At 40.8% G+C, this 23208-nt stretch overlaps 1 protein-coding gene across 3 annotated transcripts in view; it reads left to right on the top strand.

The window, feature by feature from the left end:
• PLBD1 (phospholipase B domain containing 1) overlaps nt 1-22906 on the top strand; it is a 28787-nt gene extending 5881 nt beyond the window's left edge. For 2 of the 3 annotated variants that reach the window (XM_033162229.1, XM_033162230.1), the window contains exons 2-11: nt 6513-6732; nt 8612-8695; nt 9257-9395; nt 13519-13674; nt 15179-15323; nt 19087-19287; nt 19383-19523; nt 20028-20213; nt 21670-21776; nt 22694-22906. In XM_033162229.1, the coding sequence (XP_033018120.1) occupies nt 6513-6732; nt 8612-8695; nt 9257-9395; nt 13519-13674; nt 15179-15323; nt 19087-19287; nt 19383-19523; nt 20028-20213; nt 21670-21776; nt 22694-22861 (1547 nt within the window). In that variant the 3' untranslated portion in view covers nt 22862-22906. Of the gene's footprint in view, nt 1-4754; nt 4898-6512; nt 6733-8611; nt 8696-9256; nt 9396-13518; nt 13675-15178; nt 15324-19086; nt 19288-19382; nt 19524-20027; nt 20214-21669; nt 21777-22693 lie in introns of those variants that run through there. The other variant, XM_033162231.1, reaches the window with a different exon arrangement.
• Nucleotides 22907-23208: the final 302 nt, after the last annotated feature.

Here is a 23208-nt window from a genome sequence, read left to right on the forward strand (position 1 = left end):
GGGTATGACTCAGAAGGGTGGTGGGAATGGGTGATAGGCTGATAGGTGTGGTAAACTTGTTGACGACTGTTAATGACTGCAGTTGGTCTTATAGGAAAAAGCAAGGGGTGAGAAGGTTAAAAATAGCTTTGTCATGTATAATGAGATAAGAATCCAAAGTCTCTATTCAGACCAGGTCTCTCCATGGTTTTAAGTTTGGTAATGAGTTGCAATTCAGCAACTTCTCTTTCCAGTCTATTTCTGAAATTCCTTTTTAATAAGACAGCTACTTTGAGATCTTGTATGGAATGTCCTGGGAGATTGAAGTGTTCTCCTACTGGTTTCTCTGTCTTGTGATTCCTGATGTCATATTTATGTCCATATATCCTTTGGTGTAGGGTTTGGCCTGTTTGAAGGGCACTGTTGGCATTTGATGGCATACACAATGTTAGACGATGAGCAATTAAATAGTCCTGAGATGGTATGTTTGATGTTGTTGGGGCCAGTAATGGTGTTGTTCGGGTGTATGTGGCAGCAAAGTTGGCATCTGGGTTTATTGCAGGCTCTGGTGCCAGTGTCTTGTGTTAAGTCTGGTTGTAGTATTATTGTGGGTGAGGAGTTGTTTAAGATTGGGTGGCTGTCTGTAGGCAATGAAAGGTCTTCCTCCCAGAGCTTGAGAAAGAGAACTGACATTGTCTAGGAGAGGTTGTAGATCTCTAATGATGCATTGTACTGTTTTAACTTAGGAGCTGTATGTGATTACTAGTGGTGTTCTGCTATTTTCTTTTTTGGGTCTGTTTTGCAGCAAGTTCTCTCTGGGTATCTGTCTGGCTCTGTTGATCTGTTGTTTAACTTCATCCAGCGGGTATTTTAGTTCTAAAAAGGTTTGCTGTAAGGTGCTACTGGAAAGAATTTTTTTACAAAAAGGAAAAAGTTAAATAAATAGTGCCCATGTAGAAAACAAAATTGTATACTGTACATTACAAAAAAAGTTATTGTAGTTAACTAGACCTTAACCTAATACAATATTTATAAAAATGAATTCCAAATATCGCTGAATTACCGGTAGACCTGTCACGCCTGATAGACATTATAAATTGTTAGTATCCCACATAGTAATTTTGGTTTTGGGGATCAGAAAATAAAATAAAAGAGAATGTTTGCTGTTCTTAGGTTGCCCAAAAGAAGCAACATCATCTGTATTTTTGAAATGGAAGGCAACGTGAATTGCTCAGCCAAACAGTTCTGCCTTCAAAGGAAATGTTGAGAATGTTTATTGTAGTTAAGTTGAAGTAGCTATAAAAGTTAATCAGCAGACACCAACCATATGTAAACTGTGTGAAGGTTCATCTTTGCCAGACAGAAACATCAGGTAACCTTGAGGTGCAGTTATAAAGCTGGCAACAAAATGACCCTCTGAACTTAGTAATAACAACAATAAGTTCTTTCCAGTAGCACCTTAGAGACCAACTAAGTTTGTTCTTGGTATGAGCTTTCATGTGCATGCACACTTCTTCAGATACTGTACACTGAAACAGAAGTCACCAGTTCATTACCATTACATCTACAAGCAGAACTGAGGGTTGGGAATTTATATTGGCTAGTCTAGTTTTATCTGGAGGCATTTTCTTCTGTTATTTTCATTTTTCTCTTATTGATAATTTTCAATCTATTTTTAAAACAAGGGTGGGTATTTTTTAGAAGATCTTCTCAAAAATGCATGTTACCGTAAAAAAAAAAAACTTTTAAGTCAAAGCTGAGTGTGTTTGTTTTAGTGTGTCTGAGGCCTTATTAGTTGTCCCATATCTAATTGCCTTAGTTTGTTGTGCCAGTTTTTTTTTTTAAAGTTCCAAAGGTTAAGAGGCTTTTTAGTAATACAGTTCAGTAAAAAGCCAACAACAATGAATGGCAAAACACCCCATGGTATTGGTGGTTAAGCAGAAGGTGTTTTCTTGCCTCCTTTTCCTAAGTGCAGGCTACAGACTTTGGTGTCACAGTCATCTTAACATTTCATGCTTTCTTTCTTTCCTCACCTTCATTTATAACTGCTCAAATCTTGCCTGGTGATAGCCTGGAGGCAAGAACACATTGGGTTATGCTTACAAGCAATTATAAGCAGACTGAGAGCATGCTGTGTGTGAGTTTTACACACAAGCATTAGACTGGGACATTGTTGTGGTAGATGTAAGAGGCGAAAACGTTTCTCTTCAACCAGGGATTTGGCTGACTTACATTCTATGGCAGGGGTCCCCAAACAAAGGCCCGGGGGCCAGATGCGGCCCAATCGCCTTCTAAATGCGGCCTGTGGACGGTCCGGGAATCAGCGTGTTTTTACATGAGTAGAATGTGTGCTTTTATTTAAAATGCATCTCTGGGTTATTTGTGGGGCATAGGAATTCATTCATTTTGTTTTCTTTCCAAAATATAGTCCGGCCCCCAACAAGGTCCGAGGGCCAGTGGACCGGCCCCCTGTTGAAAAAGTTTGCTGACCCCTGCTCTATGGCTTTTAAAATGTGTTGGGGGTGAGGGTTATTGGTTTGTTTTTCTTTTATCATGTATTTTGCATTCTTATTTTGTATTTTTATGTTGTGAATTGCCCAGGGATCTTCAGATGAAGGGCAGTATGCAAATTTAATAAATAATAATAATAATAATAATAATAATAATAATAATAATAATAATTTGCACAGTCATGAGATCCTTGGAGAAAGTATGTGATGAAAGTGAAACAAATAAAGCTTCACTTTCAGTCAGCTACTGTAGCTCTGAAGTTGTCTGTAGCTGTGATTGGCACAAGTTATTTCTTTAGTTTTTGAGCTAATTTTATGAAAATTGGCCAAAATCTACACTTCCCAGACATTCCAGCTATTTCCATCCGCTGTTTACAATGGTTGTATCGCAGCTATGTCTGGTAAGTTCTGGATGTATGGCAGCCCTAATCTAGAGGGTCACAAGTGAGCCAGCCCTGGTTTAGGAGCAAATTTGGTGCGGCAGGATTCAAGACATAGACTGTTTTCTCTTCACTTGTGGGAGAGCTTGCTCTCATGTAAAAGCTATGTTAAATTATCATCATTCCATCTATTTTATTTAATAATCAACTGTATTGTTGTCAAGATAGCAAAACAATCAAACCACAAACATCATCATACACTGTTTGGTGTATTGTGAGAGAGCGAAGGAAAGAGAGAAGTGTAAAACCAACCCAGGTTCCCTCACTGTTCTCCTCCCTGGAATAAGAAAAATATTGCAACACTAGTCAGAAAAGACTTGAAATAGTTGGAGGCTGGAGTTGCTTGAACTAAACAAAGTTCTGTACATGGTCTATTTAACAAATGTTGCTGAGGAACACTGCTTACTAAGGAGAAGTTACCAAATTGTTTCTTGGAATGCTGTTGGCTGATAAACTGAAGTGCTTCTTGGAAAGAAAACCCTGAACTTAAATACAGGCGCCAGCCATTTTGTGCAGTGTTTCCATTCCTGGGCCCTATGCGCATCAGCTTGCTAAGCCCCATTACATCCTGCCCCTGTTCTGCCCTATTCTGGGTCCAAAAGCACACATGCATCACTGCCTGTACTTGCTATTAAATAAGAGTTGCCTTGAAGAGTAATTATAACCTGGTATCTGGAGTGATTAAAAGAATGACCTGCAATCCTGTGGACTGGGAAAGTGTACATCCTGAATATGAATGTCAGTTCCTCCTACAATGACTCCCATTTTCTTTGTGTTCTTTGATCAAGGACATATTTCCATACACCTCTCCTTGAATTGACTTATGAACATTTCTTCTGCTAAACAAGATCCTATGTGAAATATTTCAAATAAATAGGTTAGTTGAAGAGTTTCTGTTGTTGTCATGTGGTGTTAAATTGGATGCTGCATCATCCAGGTTTTGCTGTGTGTGTGTGTGTGTGTGTTGTCTCTGCTGAGACTGTGGCTTACAACAGAGACTAGAGGTATCAATCAGGACCTGCCCACCCAGGAGGCAAGGTGCTGCTTTAGGGGAAATGGCATCTGTGGCACGTTCCTTGGAGGCTGGATCTGATTCCTCCTTGGTAGCCCCACCCCCACCCCCAAATGTTGCCTTGATAGCAGCCTTTTGGTGAATAGGAGGTGCTGCTGGTCTCCCCCCACCCCTAGGGAAGAAATAAAAAGGGCTGCCCTCTGGGATCTTTTGGGTTCTGCACCTGTCCAGCATGATTCAGAGCACCCGCCCCACCCCACAATTGTCTTTGATTCTCACTTCAACCACCAAGTAAATTTGATTTGAGTCCTTCCTACCACTACTTGTTCCAAGCATAGTTCGTCACTCACCCCCTCTATTCATGACGTAGATATTCACTCCCCTCTTGTTCCCGATACAAATCTTTATTCCCCACCATTTACTGAATTAGATCTTCACTCACCCCTACTTCCCTGACATGGGGGACCCTGCCATTTTGGGGTTCGCCTCAGGTGCAAAAATGTATTGTGCCAGCCTTTGTATCAGTTCAAATAAGTTTATCACTTTGGTTTACATCAGATTGTATCCTGCATTGTAGCAGCTAAAGTCTGGTTATATTCCTAGTTAAATGGGACAGATCTGGTTAGCGCTACAATTCATTATTAGAAATAGCTGTTGAAGGTTAGCAAAAGCCTTCTGTGGGCATCAGTGAACAAGCAAGGCTCATATGGAACTTATTTCCAAGTACAGTATACAGTAGATGTTTGTTTGTGTGTGTTTATGTATGGGTTTTTAAATAGTAGCATATTTCACAATGTTTAAGATAAAAGCTCTCAAGTGGTTTTGTCACATAAAATGTGCTTCCTGGTGTGTGAAGGTATGAAACTGAAATGCTGTAACAAAGAGCATACTAATGGGAAAATTAGGTACAAGAATACTGTGGAGATTGGAAAATGGAGATGTTGAGAACAGAGAAAGTAAGTTACCTTATTTCAATCAGATAGGAACATTTTCATAGTGGTAAAAGAAACTAGCTTTTTATTTGCTATGTCAAAGTGTTCAGGCAAAATTGTTTCTTGTAGCTATCAGTGTGACAGATTAGGCCTACCTTGAAGCAGCATAAAATTACACAATCATCCAGAAATAGTTCAAAGAGAATAATTCAAAACCTGAATTTGTGTGTAGAGAGTAAGTGCATGGTGCCTATACATCCTCTGGTCTTAACATTTATTGTTCAACATTTTTATGTGAGCGTTTATCTCTGATCGGCACAAAAACATCTTTTTCATTTCCTTTTGAAGTCTCCAAGGCTGAGCCATGGATGATGCCTTTTGGTGGAAATACTAACAAATCTGAGCTTTAGCATCCTTTAAAGTGGTTTTGTTTTTGTAAAGATCATGCATTTTCTACATTTTTGTGCTACAAATGGGTCAGAGTCTTTAGGAGAGCATTTGGGGGGGGGGGATGCAATTGGAAGTGGGAGGTATGAAAGTCCAATTTAGTGATCGAAAATCTCTTTGCAGTTCTTAGGATTGAAGCCACTGTTCCTTTTGGGTTTTTTTTTAAGGGGACCTAATTATTCTTAATGTTGATATATTGTGGTCCTGGACTATGATGTTACAACAAACATAAAGGAAAAAAATACGGTATCTGTTCTCTAGCTCTAATAAACTAATGGAATTATCATAAGCCTGTCAGAAGAACCATTTATAATATGGGTTTTTATTATTGACAATCTGTTTTATGTACCCAACCAGACACACAACGGTTCTTAATGCACTAATTTGACTAGGAAGGAAATCTCTCCCACTCACATTTACTAATAGTCCCATGGGTGATATCCAGCAAAATCATACCCAGACTATTGAAATAAATGGATTTGAGTAATTGAAGTTAATTTATTTAAGTGGCTCTACTCTGAGTGTAGGGCTTGCCGATCGGAAGGTCGGCGGTTCGAATCCCCGCAACAGGGTGAGCTTCCGTTGTTCGGTCCCAGCTTCTGCCAACCTAGCAGTTCGAAAGCACATCAAAGTGCAAGTAGATAAATAGGTACCGCTCCGGCGGGAAGGTAAACGGCGTTTCCATGCGCTGCTCTGGTTTCGCCAGAAGCAGCTTAGTCATGCTGGCCACATGACCCGGAAAAACTGTCTGTGGACAAATGTTGGCTCCCTCGGCCAGTAAAGCGAGATGAGTGCTGCAACCCCAGAGTCATTCACGACTGGACTTAACTACCGGTATCAGGGGTCCTTTACCTTACTCTGAATGTAACTTAGAAACCACCCATGGAAGAACAGAAACATTGCCACCCAACCCCAACCCCACTCACTGCACCTCTTTCCCGCTTTTCTTCCTAAGGTAACACTAATGTCTCAACAAATGAAACTGATCTGTAGAAAATGTAACTTGAAAAAAGAAACATTGCACATACTTTAGTAAACCAATAAATCTTTAATAAAATATATATATATTTTTAAAAGGAACCACCTGTGGATCTATATTTTCCTATTGAAATGAGTTATCCAGTACTTTCCGTGACTGCCATTTGCAGTATGGTATTCTATTTTTCCAATTTTCTCTTTGGATTATTTACAGATACTCACTATGCCACCGTATATTGGCAGAAAACTGAGAAGACATTCCAGGTTAAGGATGTATTGGATAAGAATGGTGATGCTTATGGCTATTATAATGACACTGTACAGTCTACAGGATGGGGGGTTCTTGAGATCAAAGCGGGCTATGGTAACCAGCCCATAAGCAATGAAGACCTCATGTACGCTGCAGGTTACTTGGAGGGCTATCTCACTGCTTCGTAAGTACCTCTGAAAACTAAATGGAGTCATCTGGTGGGGGCATTACAAGTATACATGTTAGAAGAGAATAAGAGCCATCTGAGCTCATTGTATATTTATTGTTACAGATTTATATTCCTTTTAATCATAAAACATGTATTCAGTGAACAAACATGGAACCATGTAAAGCAATATACATTTGAATCATCTGTAATACGCAAATAATAAATAGCTGAGTCATACATCAGGGAACACGAATAGTAAGTTTTAGTAAATGTGTAAAATTTAATATTGAAGATGCTTGCTTAACATTAGCTGGAAGGGAATTCTAGGTATATGGGGGATGTAATCGTTCATTGAGAGAGAGCTACCAGTACATTGTACTATAATAGCTTTCAGGTTTCTGAAATCTGTCTGTGATCAGCTATAACACATTATCCACAATGTATTTCTGAATGTGGGTTATGGCATCATATGTATTATTAAACATGGCTGGACAAAGCATCTTAATGTTCACTTGGCCTTAAAGTAATGGGTGAAGTGGATGGGATGGGAATGATCTGTATTGACATGGTAGCACTTCAGAGACATCCAAACGTATTAGATGAAATGTGGTATCTTATTCATATGGAAAACTTGGGATAAACTGGATATTTGGTTAGTGTTCTGGGCCCATCTTGCCAAGGTCAATTTGGGACTTCATATCAACATTCATTACTGTCATATCATCAGGGCTGTCTTACCCATAGGCGCTAGGGGTGCAGGGCATCCAGGCGCTGGGCTCTCAGGGGTGCCAGGCCGAGAGTCCGGGGCCCGAGAGTTGATTCCGGGGAAGAGCCTGCCTGTCAGTCGGAGTGCCGCGGTGGGCTCTGCGCTGCGAGTTCGGGCGCAACTGAGCCAGCGAGACACTGGGGTGGGCAGCCGGCTCCGCCCTCCTGCATCCCTGGGACTGGGCAACCTGGGGGGGGGGCAGGCAGATCTTTGCACACCAGTGCCGCATATGCTTAAGACAGCCCTGCATATCATGCTCAACATTCATTATGAATGTATCACAACACATGATGTATGATTTGAGATACATGCTGGACATTTGGCCTAGAAGCCGATGGTCTATTGGTTTTGTTTTGGTTTTTTTAATGCATTTTCATAGTTTGAGCTATAATTTGAGGAATGAGGAATGCCTTTTGAGCTGGGCTGTTCTAGCTCCTGCTGGGTTTCATCAGCGGATTGGGACACGTTCCAACAAGCTGGGTGTTGCATGGCTAGTGGTACTTTTCTTTTCCTGGAGCGCTTCCAGTTGTGTGCTATAACGCTATACTGAGTGGTGTGTCATTATGCTCTACTTCGCTGGATGTGTGGGAAGTGGGGATAACATGCCAAACTAGATATTATGCTTGTTTCTTCAGAAGTATGAACCAGTGAGAGAGGTTATAGTTGCCTCACCCTCCTACTATGCCAATATCTTTGCTCACCCATCTCTTCTTCTAGAAGTTGTTGGCCAAAGCTAAAGTCCTGCTTGCTACAAGAAGTGGGTAGGTGGTGGTGCAAGGACCGTGGACCAGCTGAGCAAGGGGTCAGGAGGCACGGAGTGTTCCAGACCTTTTATTTGCAAATTTAACGAAATATTTATAAACAACAATCACAACAACAACAAAATAAAATTAACAGCCATGACTTCACAATGTGAATTCAGTAACCATCAGCACATACTGTACTTCTTGGGTTAAACATGTAAGTTAATACAAGTTCTCCAAATGTCCATATAGGTATCCACACAAAACTGAGGTCTGTATGAAAATTAAGTTCAAATGTATCCAGGGCCATGAGGCCCAATACCATTGTCTAATGGACAGTGGGTATTTATATATATAACATTTCCCTCCTCTTTTCCCCCTCCAGACACATGTGTGACCATCTTGCAAACCTGTATACACAGCTGATTAAGAATGTCCTCATTGAGAGAAAAGTTAAAGATTTTATGCGGTATGTTATAAAAAGAAAATGCTCTTTTTCACAAATAGGAACAAAAGTTGCCTAGAAGTTCCGGTCACCCTGGTGATATTTTCTTGTTTTTGCTGAACAAGTTGATTCAGGAAAATATTGTGACACAATAAATTTCTTAAGTCTTTAAGGTTGTGCAACATTAGTGGATTTTTGTTTGAAATGGAGAGTCCTCTAGAAGCATCCTGGGAGATGTTGCAAGAGTTGACAGTGCAAGGTGTCTATAGAGATGCAAGTGAACGCTCCCCGCTGCCCTGGTTCTTGGGCAAGTAAATTTCCCTGAGAGTATATAATATATGAACTGTTCCCGTATTAAATTATAAGTGAAACAAGTTGACCTGATTTAGTTATCTCTGAACAAAATAACATTTATTAACACAACCTGAGTTTTGTCAGCTGGCTACAATGTTTGTTTACTTGATAAAAGTGTGATCTGAGCTAAGCATGTTTACTCAGGAGCAAGTTCCAATGGATCCCAGTTGGACTTAAGGCTATCTGGCCTGTGAAAAAATGCACTCTAAAGTCACATTTTCCTCTCTACAGGAAACAAGATAAGTGGACCAGACAACAAATTAAAAAAAACAAGAATGACCCCTTCTGGAGACATGCCGGGTACATCATTGCTCAGTTGGATGGGCTGTACATGGGAACAGTGGAGTGGGCTAAGCGACAGCAAAAAACAGTAAGACTCAAAAAACAGTAAGACTCATCACTTGAAGGGGAAAGAGATTTTAGACCACACACAAAAACTGAGAGGGTGTTTTGACTGCTTTCTTCTTTCTTTACATCATAGAATCCATTTAGATTGCAGCTATCAAATTGGTGCACAGTATCAGAGTTTAATATTAATTCCAGAAACTCTTGTTTGCAACTCTAGGCTTTTAGGAAACTTGGGTGGGGTGATGAAAGTCTGTCTGCACATGCTCTGCCACACATACAGAATGGGAAGTGACACTGCATGCAGCTGCTGTCATTGTAGCCATAATTGTTGTGTGGGCTGGCAGCCCTCTGGGATATCAATGAGGCAGCAGCATTGTGAATTAGCAAGTTGAGAACTGACTGGAGACAAATAGCTTTCACCTTTATTGCCAAGCTCAGCCACACTGCGAGAGTAGAGACACGAATAACTAACTGACCTTTCTGTCTTTGTCTAAGCACTGCAAGAAAACATGGAGCCCAGGGTTTATGAAGGCAGGATCAGCAGCATTTAAAACAAATAGCACTTATCCCCTGATGGTTTTGCTTCCAGCTTTCTCTGAAAGTAAGCTACAGAAACAAAGAAGAAATGAAAAGGGTTGAGAATTGTTTCACAACCACATCTGTGATCCTATTAAGCACCTTGGAAGTAAAAATACAGTTGAAATACATTGACCTTGCTTCTGGATAAAGTACATTTTGAACATGTGTGTCTTATACTAGAAGTTAACACAAATATGTTGTAACCTTCACATACTGTATTGGCCGGAATATAAGCCCCCCCCCCCAAATTCCGACCGTGAAAAGTTAAAGTGCGGCTTAAATTCGCGACCTTACAAAAATGGGCTTTTACGATATCGCTGCTGAAACAGACATACGGTAAAATAGAACGGGTGTGAGTGCCTGCGGAATTTTAAGGGAGCGGCTTATATTTGGGTATTGTCTTTTTTTCTCCCCCCTCCTCGAATTTTAAAGGTGTGGCTTATATTCGGGCCAATGCGGTATTTTGTGGATTCAGACAAAGCTGAGCTGGTGTTTGAGGTGGTGAAGTCACCATAGGGTGACTTTTGGTCATGATGTCCATCAATGTGAGTGTTCTAAATGATTTCTCACAAGTGGTGAGATTGCAGCTGTGCGTAAGGGAGGATTCATTTTGGGGATAAGGGCTGTGGTGCAGAAATGAACAGTCCCCAAATATTCTCAAAAATTAGGAATGTTAATTCATTATTGTATATCTTTCTGTGTGTGCACACATGTAATACCAAATGTATTAATTAGCATGACTACCACCCTGTGCATAATGTCCTGGGAGTAAGCTGCATTGAACTCAGTGGTGCTTAATTCTGACTGCATAGGTTCACTTTGTAAAACGCACTGATCTTTAATGAAAGAACTTTAAACTGCTGAAATGCAACAGTTGGCTTTTAATTAGACATGAAAACAATCTTGCAAAGAAATGTTCCCATTGAAAGTTCTAGCATGAAGTAGGGACACCATCAGAGTAAAAGAAAAACATATCCCACCTCTGCAGGATTTTTGTCCTCATTCTTTGACTCTGGTCACATCCAGATGAAGTGCATGTTTCACAAAATTTGCATGGAGGTAATTTTGATGTCAAGCATAGTATTTTACAAGAAACTACAGGATAGAACTGCATCATGGATAACATGTGTACAGAGATTCAAAAATGCACAGGAGTGCACAGGAGCCAAAGTATACAATAATGTGTACACAGGACTCATCCCATTCTCTCCCTCACTTAGTCACTTGGCAAATTAACTTAACTCTGTGTGTACCAAAATTAGGAGCAGTTTTTCTTATGATACCAGCAGTAGCAAGATTTCGCCAGTGCCACACGCTGTTGTGCACAACCTTCCCCCAGAGTTTTTGTGTGTGTTGCATTGATCGAGCCAGTAGTAGTGATGTACTTGTCTTTTCTGTGCCTTACTTGTCAATATGGTCCTTAAAAGTACTGCAGTTCTTAAAGTGGGTCATTCATTCTCCCTCTTCAGCATCTGAGGCACAGCAATCTGAAGATATGAAATTATACACAGCACAGAGCAAAATGGGACCCAGGAAGAGAGAATAAAATAAAATCTGTTATAACAGCTGGTCTGTCTTTGCATATTCTGGATGACTATGATAGAAGCAGTATATAAACTGTCTTCTACCTGTTCTGAGCTCCATCAGAAGCATCTGGCAGAATTCCATGAGCTGCTTTTGAATCCATTCTCTTTGCCTTCTCACAAAATAAGCTCTGGGCAATAATCACCTATATTTGTTTTTCAGGGATCCATATGCCTATATAAAGTCTATTCCATCTGTCTCTCTGTTAGGTCAGTTGTTACTGCAGCATCCCATGCTTGCCAGATCCAATAACTCTTAACTTCTGACATGCAAAACACTCCTTAGTCAAGCAGCTTGGTTGGTTAGAGCAGGTGCTGATAACGCCAAGGTTGCAGATTCAATCCCCGTATGGGGCAGCTGCATATTCCTGCATTGCATGGGGTTGGACTAGATGTTCTTCAGAGTTCCATCCTACTTCACAATTCTGTTATTCTATTCTATCTGTTTAAATACCTCACATAACTTTGAATAACCGCAAAGCACCACCTTTCCAATGCACTGTCAATCATCCTTTGCTCTGTCATTAGTCTAGATTTTAGGACCAAAGCATAACTCTTTGCTGAAGGAATTTCTTTATAGTCACATTTTCCAAAGAAATGAGGAGTTTAAATATTTAATATATTTAGAGAACAATGTATACATAACATACAGTTGCTTTCCTTAATTTCAGTGTTTAAAGTCACCGTCTTAAACCCCTTCCTACAAATATCTTGGCAAATAGTATATTTTTGTAACTAGCTGCATCTACTCTAAACTCTTATATTCAAACTCCACATAATTCTCTACCCTTCTTAATCTTAAAGAAGGCTAGGAAAACAGTCTTTTTCTGTGCTATATTCTGAAGAAGCGTACTGAGAGGATAATTTTTTTTGAAAACTTTATTGCTACACAGTAATTTTGATTAGGAAACCAACTTCTACCATGTCATGATATTTCTGCAAGAATTATTAGCAAAGAGTTTGGGTTTCCTGTTTCTCAAGGCAAAATTAATTCTAAAAATGATATTGAAAGGAAACATACTGACTTGCTGTACCTTCTCTTCTGTTCTAGCTGTTGCATAATATTACATGCTCAATTTGTATTATTCCACAGTACTAGGAAATCTGCTATTTTCACAACTACCAGCTACAGTTTCCTCTGCTGTTGGTTTCATTGGGCACTTACCGGTAATCCCCAGCCCATTGACCATGCTGAAGGAGGGAGGCTTGCTCTGGCTCTGTCATTCACTAGTTGTGCATTTTTTTGAGGGAAGAACCACCTTCCCTCTGTCTCCTCCACCAGTCCTACCTACAGTAGTAACAGGAAGAACTGCAGAGGGAAGTTTTGTCCTACCACATCTTTCTGCATAGGAACAAAGGAAACTGCCTTGTGGCAAGTAAAATCATTGGTTCTTCTAGCTTAGTATTGTCAACACTTGACTCTGGGGGGGGGGGTGCCATGCAGGAGTCCTTCTTGGCCCAACTTGGAGATGCCAGGGATTAAATCTGGGACTCCTTGCATGTAAAGCATGTGTTCTACCCTCTCAGCTACATTCTCAGTGTAAAGAGAATGGGATACAAATTTGCCATTAATGGACAGCCACCTCTTCTGAGGGAACTAGAACCATGTTCAGATATATTGTTAATCGAGTTCTTCAACAAACCCCTTTTCAAAATTGGCATTGCATTGCCTGATTTTCAGCTCTTGAGTAAAGAGGCCAACATTGGTGATGTTGCATATCCTTTTGCAGAAAAATGGCAGTTTCACATCTGATCTCTTCAAGAAATTTCAGGCCTGTACTATATCCAGGCCTGGTAATTTGTTAATTTTTGATTTGTGCACTAGAACTAAAACTTCATTACTTGTCACGACTTAGTTCTTCAGACTCCCTCCTTGGGGAAAAAAAGTCATTCAGGCATGGACATCTATTACTGTGTTGGGTACCACTGTCGTGGCAAACTTGAGTCTAAAATTACAAATATTTTGTCTCTCTTTACTTTCAGCCTCTCACTGCCTTCCAAGTCTATTTCCTGAATGCAGTTGGAGATCTGCTCGACCTCATTCCTGCCTTATTCTCAGGTTCAGCAATGACTAATTTAATGACAGGAGACTCTACACAGTACCTATGGAATATGGGCCATTGCTCTGCTCTGATTAAGGTGAGACCAACAACATTCCTGTTTCTACGTTTAGGCCTAAAAGAAAGGATGTAACCAATTGCACCCCAAAATGGAATTTATGCTTTAGACCCCATTTTTCTAAGCCTCATGCATACATAGCATTGATAATTTAATCTCATACTGTTGGTTTTACTATATATTTTTTTTAATAATTGTTGTCTGTTCTCTCTAAAATAGCCCCACTTTATTTCAGAAGTGTCCCAGTCAAAAATGTAATCAAGATACTGGATATTCAATAGTTTGAAAGAAAAGTCAAGTCCTAAGAATTGCCTGTCTCAGTCAGACCAATATTTGCATAAAATGCATATTTTACTAAAACTGATGTTCACAGAAATGGCAAATACCAAACTAAAATATATTATTGGACAGAGAATTTTGGATTTTTAAATTATTCATATACATCTTGGAAATATCCAACAGGTATTCTGATATGGAATCTAAGCAGATATGCAACATAAGAATTCAAATTTGAGTACATGGAAGGGTTAAGATGCACCCTACTGACAGTGTTTTGACAGGCAACTGAAAAGCTTGAACAAAGATGTAACAAGGAATATCCAATTCAGGGATATGGATGCTATTTCCTTTTAAAAGAAGAAAAATAATTGGATGAATTGTTAGCAGTGCATTGCCGGATTGCAGCTTGTTAGTAGGACTCTAGATCATCAGTCTTCAAGCTTTTCCATCCCAAGACTCACCTTTAATCTAAGATGATAAATGAGTCTGGAAACCAAGCCTTATGACGAACGGTTGAAGGAGCTGGGCATGTTTAGCCTGGAAAAGAGGAGACTGAGAGGAGATGTGATAGCCATATTTCAATATCTCAAGGGCTATCTCAAGCTTGTTTCCTCCTGCTCTGGAGGGTAGAACCCAAACCAGTGGATTCAAGTTACAAGAGAGAAGATCCGACTAAACATCAGGAAGAGCTTTATGAGCTTAAGAGCTGTTTGACAGTGGAATGGACTCCTATGAGAGGTGGTGGACTCTCCTTCCTTGTAGGTTTTAAAGCAGAGGTTAGATGGCCATCTGCCATCTAGTTGAGATTCCTGCATAGCAGGGGGTTGGACTAGATGACCCTTAGGCTCCCTTCCAACTCTACAGTTCTAAGATTCTGTGATTCTATATTGGTGGGTCCTAGGTTGAAAAATGTCGAAGACTACTGATCTATCTGGAGTTGTGTTAACAAGTTGCAATCAGACATGCTGTTTTATTTACCCAATATATCTCAGAACTTGTGTCTTAATTTTTTTTAATCATGTTGGTTGTGCTGCTGCTGTTGTGCTGCATCTGTTCTTGAGTCTACTAGCCAAAGACCAACAAGGTAGATCATTCCTCTGTCCCTCTCTTTCGCTTCATGCATCTGAAGAAGTGGGCTTGAATCCACAGAAGCTTATGCCACAATAAATTAGTCTGTCTTTAAGGTGCCACAAGACTGTAGTTTTGACTGCATGAGACTAACATGGCTACTACTTCTCTTGGCTAGGTCCTCCCTGGATATGAAAATATATTATTTGCTCATTCTAGCTGGTTCACATATGCGGCCACTTTGAGAATCTATAAGCATTGGGACTTTAGAGTTGATGATCCACAAACGAGCTCAGGCCGTGCTTCATTCAGCAGTTACCCAGGTAACTTACCTAGATGTGTGAATGGAACTCTGTGTGAGTTTGTTACGTTTGAATGCAGGAGTCTTGCCTGTATGCTGTAGAATCTCATAGAGTTTGCTGCCGTGTGGGAACTTGAATTCAAAGGCAGATAGGGCAACAAAGGCTTTATAATCCAAATAAACCTGCTGATTAATACATAGCAAAGCTTGCTGAATGGTTAGACAAATTGGATATGGATTTGGGCTGGTAAGGAGGTTGTGGTTCTTCAGTGGACTAAATCCAAAACTTTATTGCTTAGCCAAAGGTCATCATTCATAAAACAGCGCAATAAAAATGGGAAGACCGTTCAAAATTTGATTAATACAAACTAATAGCATGACCACCAGCCGACGTAATCTCCCTCACCCTCACTGAACCAGTGCTAGTGAGTGCTGCCCTAAGGAGACTCACATCCCTAGATAGTATTACCTGTGTGTGTGATCTTGGCACCAGCCCAGTGATACTGGATATCACAAGACTGCTTTTCAAGTCTGCCACACAAGCTTCAACCACAAACCATTACAATCCACCCAAGTGCCTAGTAGTCTTTTTGTAGTGTTGCACCTATTGAGAACACCGCATCCTCCAGTCAAAATATTTCAAGATGCCTCTAGCTGGCCCTGAATTAATTCCAGTTAGTACGTGTAGGAAAAGGTAGATGGAATAACTTTCCTTCTTAAAGCTATGCCCCAAACTTTTTACAGCATGCTTTTAACTGGCTTTTTTACTTGCTGTTGTCGTTTTGGCACCAGGCAGATACCGGTACTTTATTTTTAATTTTTAACTGCAGCTGTAATCCTGTCAATGGCTTTACACTGCTTTTAAAATTTTGTAGCTTTGTGTGTGTGTGTGTGTGTGTGTGTGTGTGTGTGTGTGTATTTGTACTGTAATCTTTTTATAAACTACCCTGGGAATATGGTTGAAAGGCAGTATAAAAGGTAGTATTAATAAACAAATACCTTGCATCCTACGTTTGTGCAAGCAGAAGACAGCTTGAACAGCCAATCACTCCTTCCCTGCCTCCAAGGGTGGTTGGAAGCCTTTTGAACATTGCGGGCAACAGTGTGCTAGTGACCTGCAGAGCACAGCATGGGGAGCAGCTGGTACAAAATTCCTCTGCTTGGTTAGCAATCACATGGGACGGGGGTAGAACGACACCTCTCCAAACTTTGTGAGGAAAAAAAACTTTGTGAGTGCAAGATTTTGCACGTGCTGAGTATAAGGTTTTGATAAGTGTGCCTGCTTTTAACAACAGCGCAATATTGTACATGCATGATTGTGTGCAAGAGAGGAGGAAACGTGGGTGTAGGAAGAGAGACGTTAAGAAAAGGAAGAGGTCTAGAGAGGTGGCATTGTGTATGGCATGGGATCCATATGTAAATGTGTCATTGGTCTTATTATTTTATTTATTTGTTGCATCTATACCTCACCTTCCCTTCCAAGGAGCTCGGGGTGGCATACATGGTTCTCTCCTCCTCAATTAATCTCCACAACAGCCCTGTGAGGTAGGTAGGTTAGGCTGAGAGGCAATGATGAGCCCAAGGTTGACCAGTGAGTTTCATGGCTGAGTGGGAATTCGAATCCTGGTTTCCCAGGTCCTGGTCTGACGCTCTAACCACTACACAACACTTGGCACTTGTAGAAGATTTCTGTTCACTTGCTGTGGTGAGAATGGATGAATGTTGCGGTATACATTTATATGCACAAACTTTAAAACAACTTGCCTGGAAATACTTTGTGCAGTGCTTGTAGTACTCATGCTGCACTCATCCCTTTGGGGGAACTGCTTGAAACACTAACATCACCTCTCATTAATAAGGCTGTGGTGAATGAGGCTGCAAGGCCTCCGTGTTCTGTACAGGGTTTGCTGAGTAGCTACGTGGCTTGGATCCAGAAGATGCAATCAGAAACACTTTTGTTTGCATTGATAGAATGATGGGGCTCATTCAAGGATCCTTGAGAGTGAGCGATAGGGAGACTGGCTTACAGATGAAGTAGATAAACCGTGTCAAGAGGCAATTTCAATTACATCAAATTCTCATAAGCCCATGCAAACAGAGAAACACAATGCTGACTAGGCAGAACTTCAGAGAGCCGCTGGTGCTTGTGGTTTTCATTTTCAAGTGCTTTTCCTTAGTGATGCTGATTTCCCCCAGCTATTTTCCAGTGCACATACCTGTTACAGAATCACAACCTACAAAATTAGTTCTAAGGGCTATGTACATGTCTCTGTGTGATACCTTTTAGAGACCTTTGCAGAACCAGTGAATGTGAACACCTAGGAAATTGTCATGTCAGCTGTTTTGCCAGCTGCAGTTTTTAGATGTCTCTGTAAGAGAGTTACAAGCTCAAGTCACATAAGCAGCCCATGGTGAAGCTCATAATGGAACTGAATTGTGACTTTGATGTTGTTCATTTAACTTGAACAAAGCATTCATTTCATCTTTCTTTAATGCTGTATTTTATAAAATATTATTCGGTCCTCCATGGACTACAGAGGTTTCATCCAATGTCAGGGGATTCTCTGGTAAATGGCTGGGTGGTTGTGGTGTAAGTCAGCCTGGTCAATTTTATTTTATATAGCCAAAGGCCTTTGCAATGGACAGCAGAGAATAAAAGGAAAACTTTCTTCTAAAATCATACAACGTAGCCTGTAGCGGTTTACAACATAAAAAGAAATTGACTACATTGAAATTTTAAATTGGAGTGCATTCACATAGCTGGAATGGAGCTTTTTGGCAGCCAGCGCAAATTTGGCTGCTTGGTGTGTAATATATAGATGTTTATCTGCTAGGAATTCAACTGTCACTTCCTGTGTGGATCAACCTGCAAGCCAATTAAGAATTGGCAATATAAAGTTTCCTCTGGGCATTGTATATCGGGGGGGGGGGGGGGGGACACCAGAAGATAGTGTGTGACGTCCTCTACCTGATTGCATCCATATATACATTTCAATCTATATGGGGAATTATTTGATAACTCCCTTCTAAATATGTTGAGGGCATCTGTTGGAATCTTAGTTCTACAAAGGCCCTGTGTAGCTGTGCGAAGGTCAGAGTCTCAAGGTGATGGGGCCTTAATTGATTGGTCATAATCTAGGAGGATTTCTGGGCTCCTAATCACTTAAAAATAGGAACAACAAAATGACTCTAAATTAGACTGCAGAAATGAAGACTGGTGGGCAAGCCCAGGGATGGATTTTTGTGTGGAAGGTCTGTGAGCTCTGTTAATCCCTGTATTCAGCTGTTCAGAGGCATTGGTTCCTTTCATTCTTAGCTCCAGATGGTGGATCTTGGAGTTCCACTAAAATATGAAATAGAGCCTGCAGAACTGACACCTCCCCTCCCCTACTATATGGTACATCTACGGACTGCGCTCAAGAAAGGTGGCTTATAAATTAAATTAAAAATATATATACATATATCATCCCAGTCATATTATGTCCATTGATTGACAAGAAGATATTGTGAACTGACTGCCTAGTATTTGACCATAGTCCATTATTGCCAAATATTCCATGAAGTCAGGAATGCCTGGCTGTATAGGTGGCAGTTCCCCCTTTAAAATTGTTTATAAGGGTGTCCTTTCTTAGCAAGGTTGGAGTGAGGACTCTTTGTCCTCTAGCCTTGCAGCAGTCAGAGACAAATCCAGGAGCCCAGCAAAATTTGTTGGAGAAGCCACAGAATAAACATTTTGAAGCATTCATTTACGGATAACAAACCGTCTCCTTTTATTTTGTATTCAGGTTTTTTGGTATCCCTAGATGACTTTTACATACTTGGCAATGGCTTGATAATGTTGCAGACCACAAACAGCGTATACAACCATTCTCTTCTCAAACAAGTGGTACCTGAGAGTCTCTTTGCATGGCAGAGAGTCCGCATTGCCAACATGATGGCCCACTGCGGAAAGTCCTGGGCACAAGCCTTCGAAAGGGAAAATTCTGGTTGGTATATTTGAAGTGGAATCTCTTTGTGTATGATTCTCTCAATCCTCTTGTCCCAAAAGTTAAAAGTTTAACTGTCTCCTTACTGACTTTAGGTACTTATAACAACCAGTACATGATACTGAATACAAACAGGGTCAAATTGCAAGAGAGTCTTGGTGAAGGAACCCTCTATGTCATTGAACAGATCCCTAATCTTGTGGAGTATTCTGATCAGACAAGCATTCTCCGTAAAGGTAAAAGCTTCAATAGGAGTTCTGGAGTTTGGGTTTGGGTTTTTTGTTTTTTTAAAGTATGCTGAAAGTTATCACTTTTGCTTAACTAGGGAGAATTAGAAAATAGTCTAGGATAAATTTGTAACGCACCAGTAATTCCAGATTTGTATTTGTGGAAAAAGGTGGGGCGGGAAATGTAGTAATGTAATGTTTGCAGGTGACTCCAGCACACAGCAGCGTAAATGATAATAGATGATGCTCAAAAGACCCCCACTGTTTTGGGGTAAATGCTGGGATTCTTTGGTATTTCAGCCTCTCCAAGTGAAATTTGCTTTTACAACTGTTACATTCCTTCCAATGTAAGTTCTGTCACATTCATTTATTTCCTTGTGAGTGACAGCAAGCCCTAGAAAGAGGGCTGTGTTTCTTGCAGTTCAGCTTTCAAATTCAAAACTTTGGGAACTTTCAAGAAGTGTCCAAAACCTCTTCTCCAATGCCCCTTACCTTTCGTGTCTACTTTTACAGGATACTGGCCTTCTTACAACGTCCCTTTTCATGAAAATATCTACAATCTGAGCGGATATAAAGAGTATGTTGAAAAATACGGCCTGGACTTCTCTTATGAGATGGCTCCCAGAGCAAAAATCTTCCGACGGGACCAAGGAAAAGTGACTGACATGGAGACCATGAAGCACATAATGAGATACAACAGTATGACATTTTTAATTATCCTTTAACATATGGTCAGGGAACCATTTTTCTGCCTAGGATGACATTTCCTCTGGTGTAATTATTGATGTCCAAATGCCAGCAGCGGGGCAGGACAGAAGCTGATGGTGGATGGTGCCATCCCAATTTTCATCTCTCTTTCTGCTATAGCCTGCTGTCTGTCCTTGCCACCCATTTCTTCCCTCTTCCTTGCCATCCAGTGGGCTGCCAGGGGAGGGAGGGATCACTCTTGTCAGAGGTGTGATATGATCACTTGCAGAGGGCTTCTGAATCTAGGCTGATGGCGCAGGTTGTCCACCCCTATTTTACAAACATTTCCCTTCCCATCTCTCCACAATGCGAAAAGGCCTCATTGCAAGGAATTAGCACTGCCATCACCTGTGTGCTTGCTAGCTTTTTCAGGCAACTCAGACGAAATCATAAGAGTTTTCCTTTGCTATTTTGGTTAAAGTTGTTGAACTTTAACGACCTGGATACAGTTTTCAAAACCCATTGAGATTTTGAGGTGGGAGCCCAAATCCAACAAAATATTACTCCTCTCTCCCCCAAGAACTTCTCAGATCTTTAGGTTTAGTCCCTTACATTTCTGTTTATTCAGCATCCATCGTGATTTGCTTGCAGAAAGTTTACGCAGAGGTTAGATTATACCCATTCAGTCTGATTTGTTTGAGGGTGTTTACATGTCTTCTCATTAAACACTTTTTCATTCCATGGTTTTAAAAGCATTTCTTTGTCACTTTCCAAAACTTTAAAAAAGCCTGTGGTGTTTTTGTTTTTAAGTAGATTTTTTGCTAGGGTGACAAAGTGCTTTTCGTCCACTTTAAATGTGCAGACTGGAAGTTTTGGTATGCAATCAAATCACATTCCCACAAAATACTGACAGTCTGGAGAGCTTCATTAATGTGTGACCCCGAAATTTTGGATCCCCTCCAAACTGATGCCAAGTCTGGCAGTCCCCACAGTGTTGTCAAAATACCTTCCAGTGTGAATGAGACTCAAGTTGAACTGCCTTTAAAATCCTGTCTGTAAATACCCAACTCTGTGAGCAGTCAGGGCTGTTTGCATTCTGCACTGTAACCCCTGAGGCATTTGACATCTAGCACAGAATGGCTGAAGCATTTGTTTTCAATGCAAGGGTATGAGTCACCATTGCCTTTGCTCTCCCTTTAGCCCTGTGATCAGCCGTAAACCTCACTGAGTGATCTTGGGCTCCTCTCTCCCTCTCTCCCTCCCTCCCTCCCTCCCTCCCTCTCCCTTCCTCTCTCTCTCACCTACCTTATAGGAGTGCTGTGAGAATAAAAGCCAGAGAGGGCCTAAACTCTTTGAGGTCATGCAGGAGGATACAAATGTAAATTAACAAACACAGATAAATGAGGTGGGTCCTCATGGCTATGAACACTTACTTAAATCCTCATTCTTTGATTCCTTTGTTTTCTAGACTACACAAAAGATCCCTATACAAGACACAATCCCTGTAATACCATTTGCTGCAGGGGAGACCTGAACCCTGAGTCTCCAATGCCAGCTGGCTGCTATGACTCCAAGGTAAAGACTCCCAGAAGAACTGGCCTATTCTAGATGCTTGTGGGAGGGTAGATTCATTTATCCACCCATTCATTCATTCACTCACTCACTCACTCACTCACTCACTCACTCACTCTCTCTCTCTCTCTCTCACTCACACACACACACACACACACACACACACACACACACCTCTGTATATCATTATATGCAGCCCAAAGGTAAGGACAGTGACAGATTTACATGTGGTCTGGGTGGCTGCATAAACTAGGAGGGCCTCAGCCTCTAGCCCAAAAAAATGTTAGAGAAAACAGACAGATACCTAGGCTCAGTTGCTTGGTAACATTCAACCTGTGACATATGAGTCTATGACTCTGTAACAGTGCATATTTACTGTTTAGTAAAGTTTGTGGAGGCTTTAAAGCTTCTCATAGAGTTATATGATAAATAAGTAGTGTTCTACTTTCAGTGAGTAGTAGAGAAAGAAGAGAATGAGGTTTTGTTTCTCATAATCAGATGCTATTAAGTTTTGGCCTCCCAAGGTCTCCTAGCCCAGGGCCTGCAGCTGCTTTAATCTGGTGCTGGGTAAGAATGCAGCCTGTCCTTTCCCACTGGATCTTGCTGAAGACACATTCATGGTATTCTTCATGCACAAAATAGCTATATTTAAAAAAAATAAGATTTGCCCTTCTCTTCATTGTAAGCTGCCTTGAGGCTTTGGAAGGGAGACAAATAAATTGAGATAAATAAATAAATGGGTGCAACGGAAGCTGAGCAAAATGGAGAAGGAAAGAGGTTAGATAAGTTTTGGACCAGTAGTGTGCTAGTGTTGCGAGAGAGAGAGAGAGAGAGAGAGAGTAGCTCTGTGACTTTTTGGGGGGTGGTGATACTCCCCCCTTCCCTTTTACAATGAAGTTTTCTCCTATGATCCTTCACAGGTATCAGACCTCTCTATGGCTTCGAACTTTGCAGCCTATGCCATCAATGGACCAACTGTGGAAGAGGACCTGCCTGTGTTCAGCTGGACGCGTTTCAACGAAACAAAGCACCAGGGCTTGCCAGATTCATATAACTTTGATTTTGTCATTATGAAGCCAGTGCTTTGAAATAAGCATCAGAAGCTTTATCATCTAGAGAGGGGGAGATAAGTTTAAAAAAAAAATCTACGCTTTCACTGCCATACCAAATAAACTGGGATTCTGCCTCATGGTTTCCAAGCTAGCATTTAGTGAGATGGATGTAGGCCAAGATGCCATGCAATGACATCACCCGCTTGCAACAAAATGAAAGTGCAGCAGAAAATGGGATGCAGACTACTCCAAAGCTAGTAACTTCGCTGCCTTTGCAGCTGTTTACTTATCTCTACAGAAGGGAAGGTAGTTGCTATCTTGCAGGAAGGGCTTTCAGTTCTTGATATTACACATAACAGGTTCAAGTGCAGAACAGACTGCCT

The sequence above is a fragment of the Lacerta agilis genome, chromosome 10 (genome assembly GCF_009819535.1).
Source record: "Lacerta agilis isolate rLacAgi1 chromosome 10, rLacAgi1.pri, whole genome shotgun sequence".
NCBI classification, from domain to species: Eukaryota; Metazoa; Chordata; class Lepidosauria; order Squamata; family Lacertidae; genus Lacerta; species Lacerta agilis.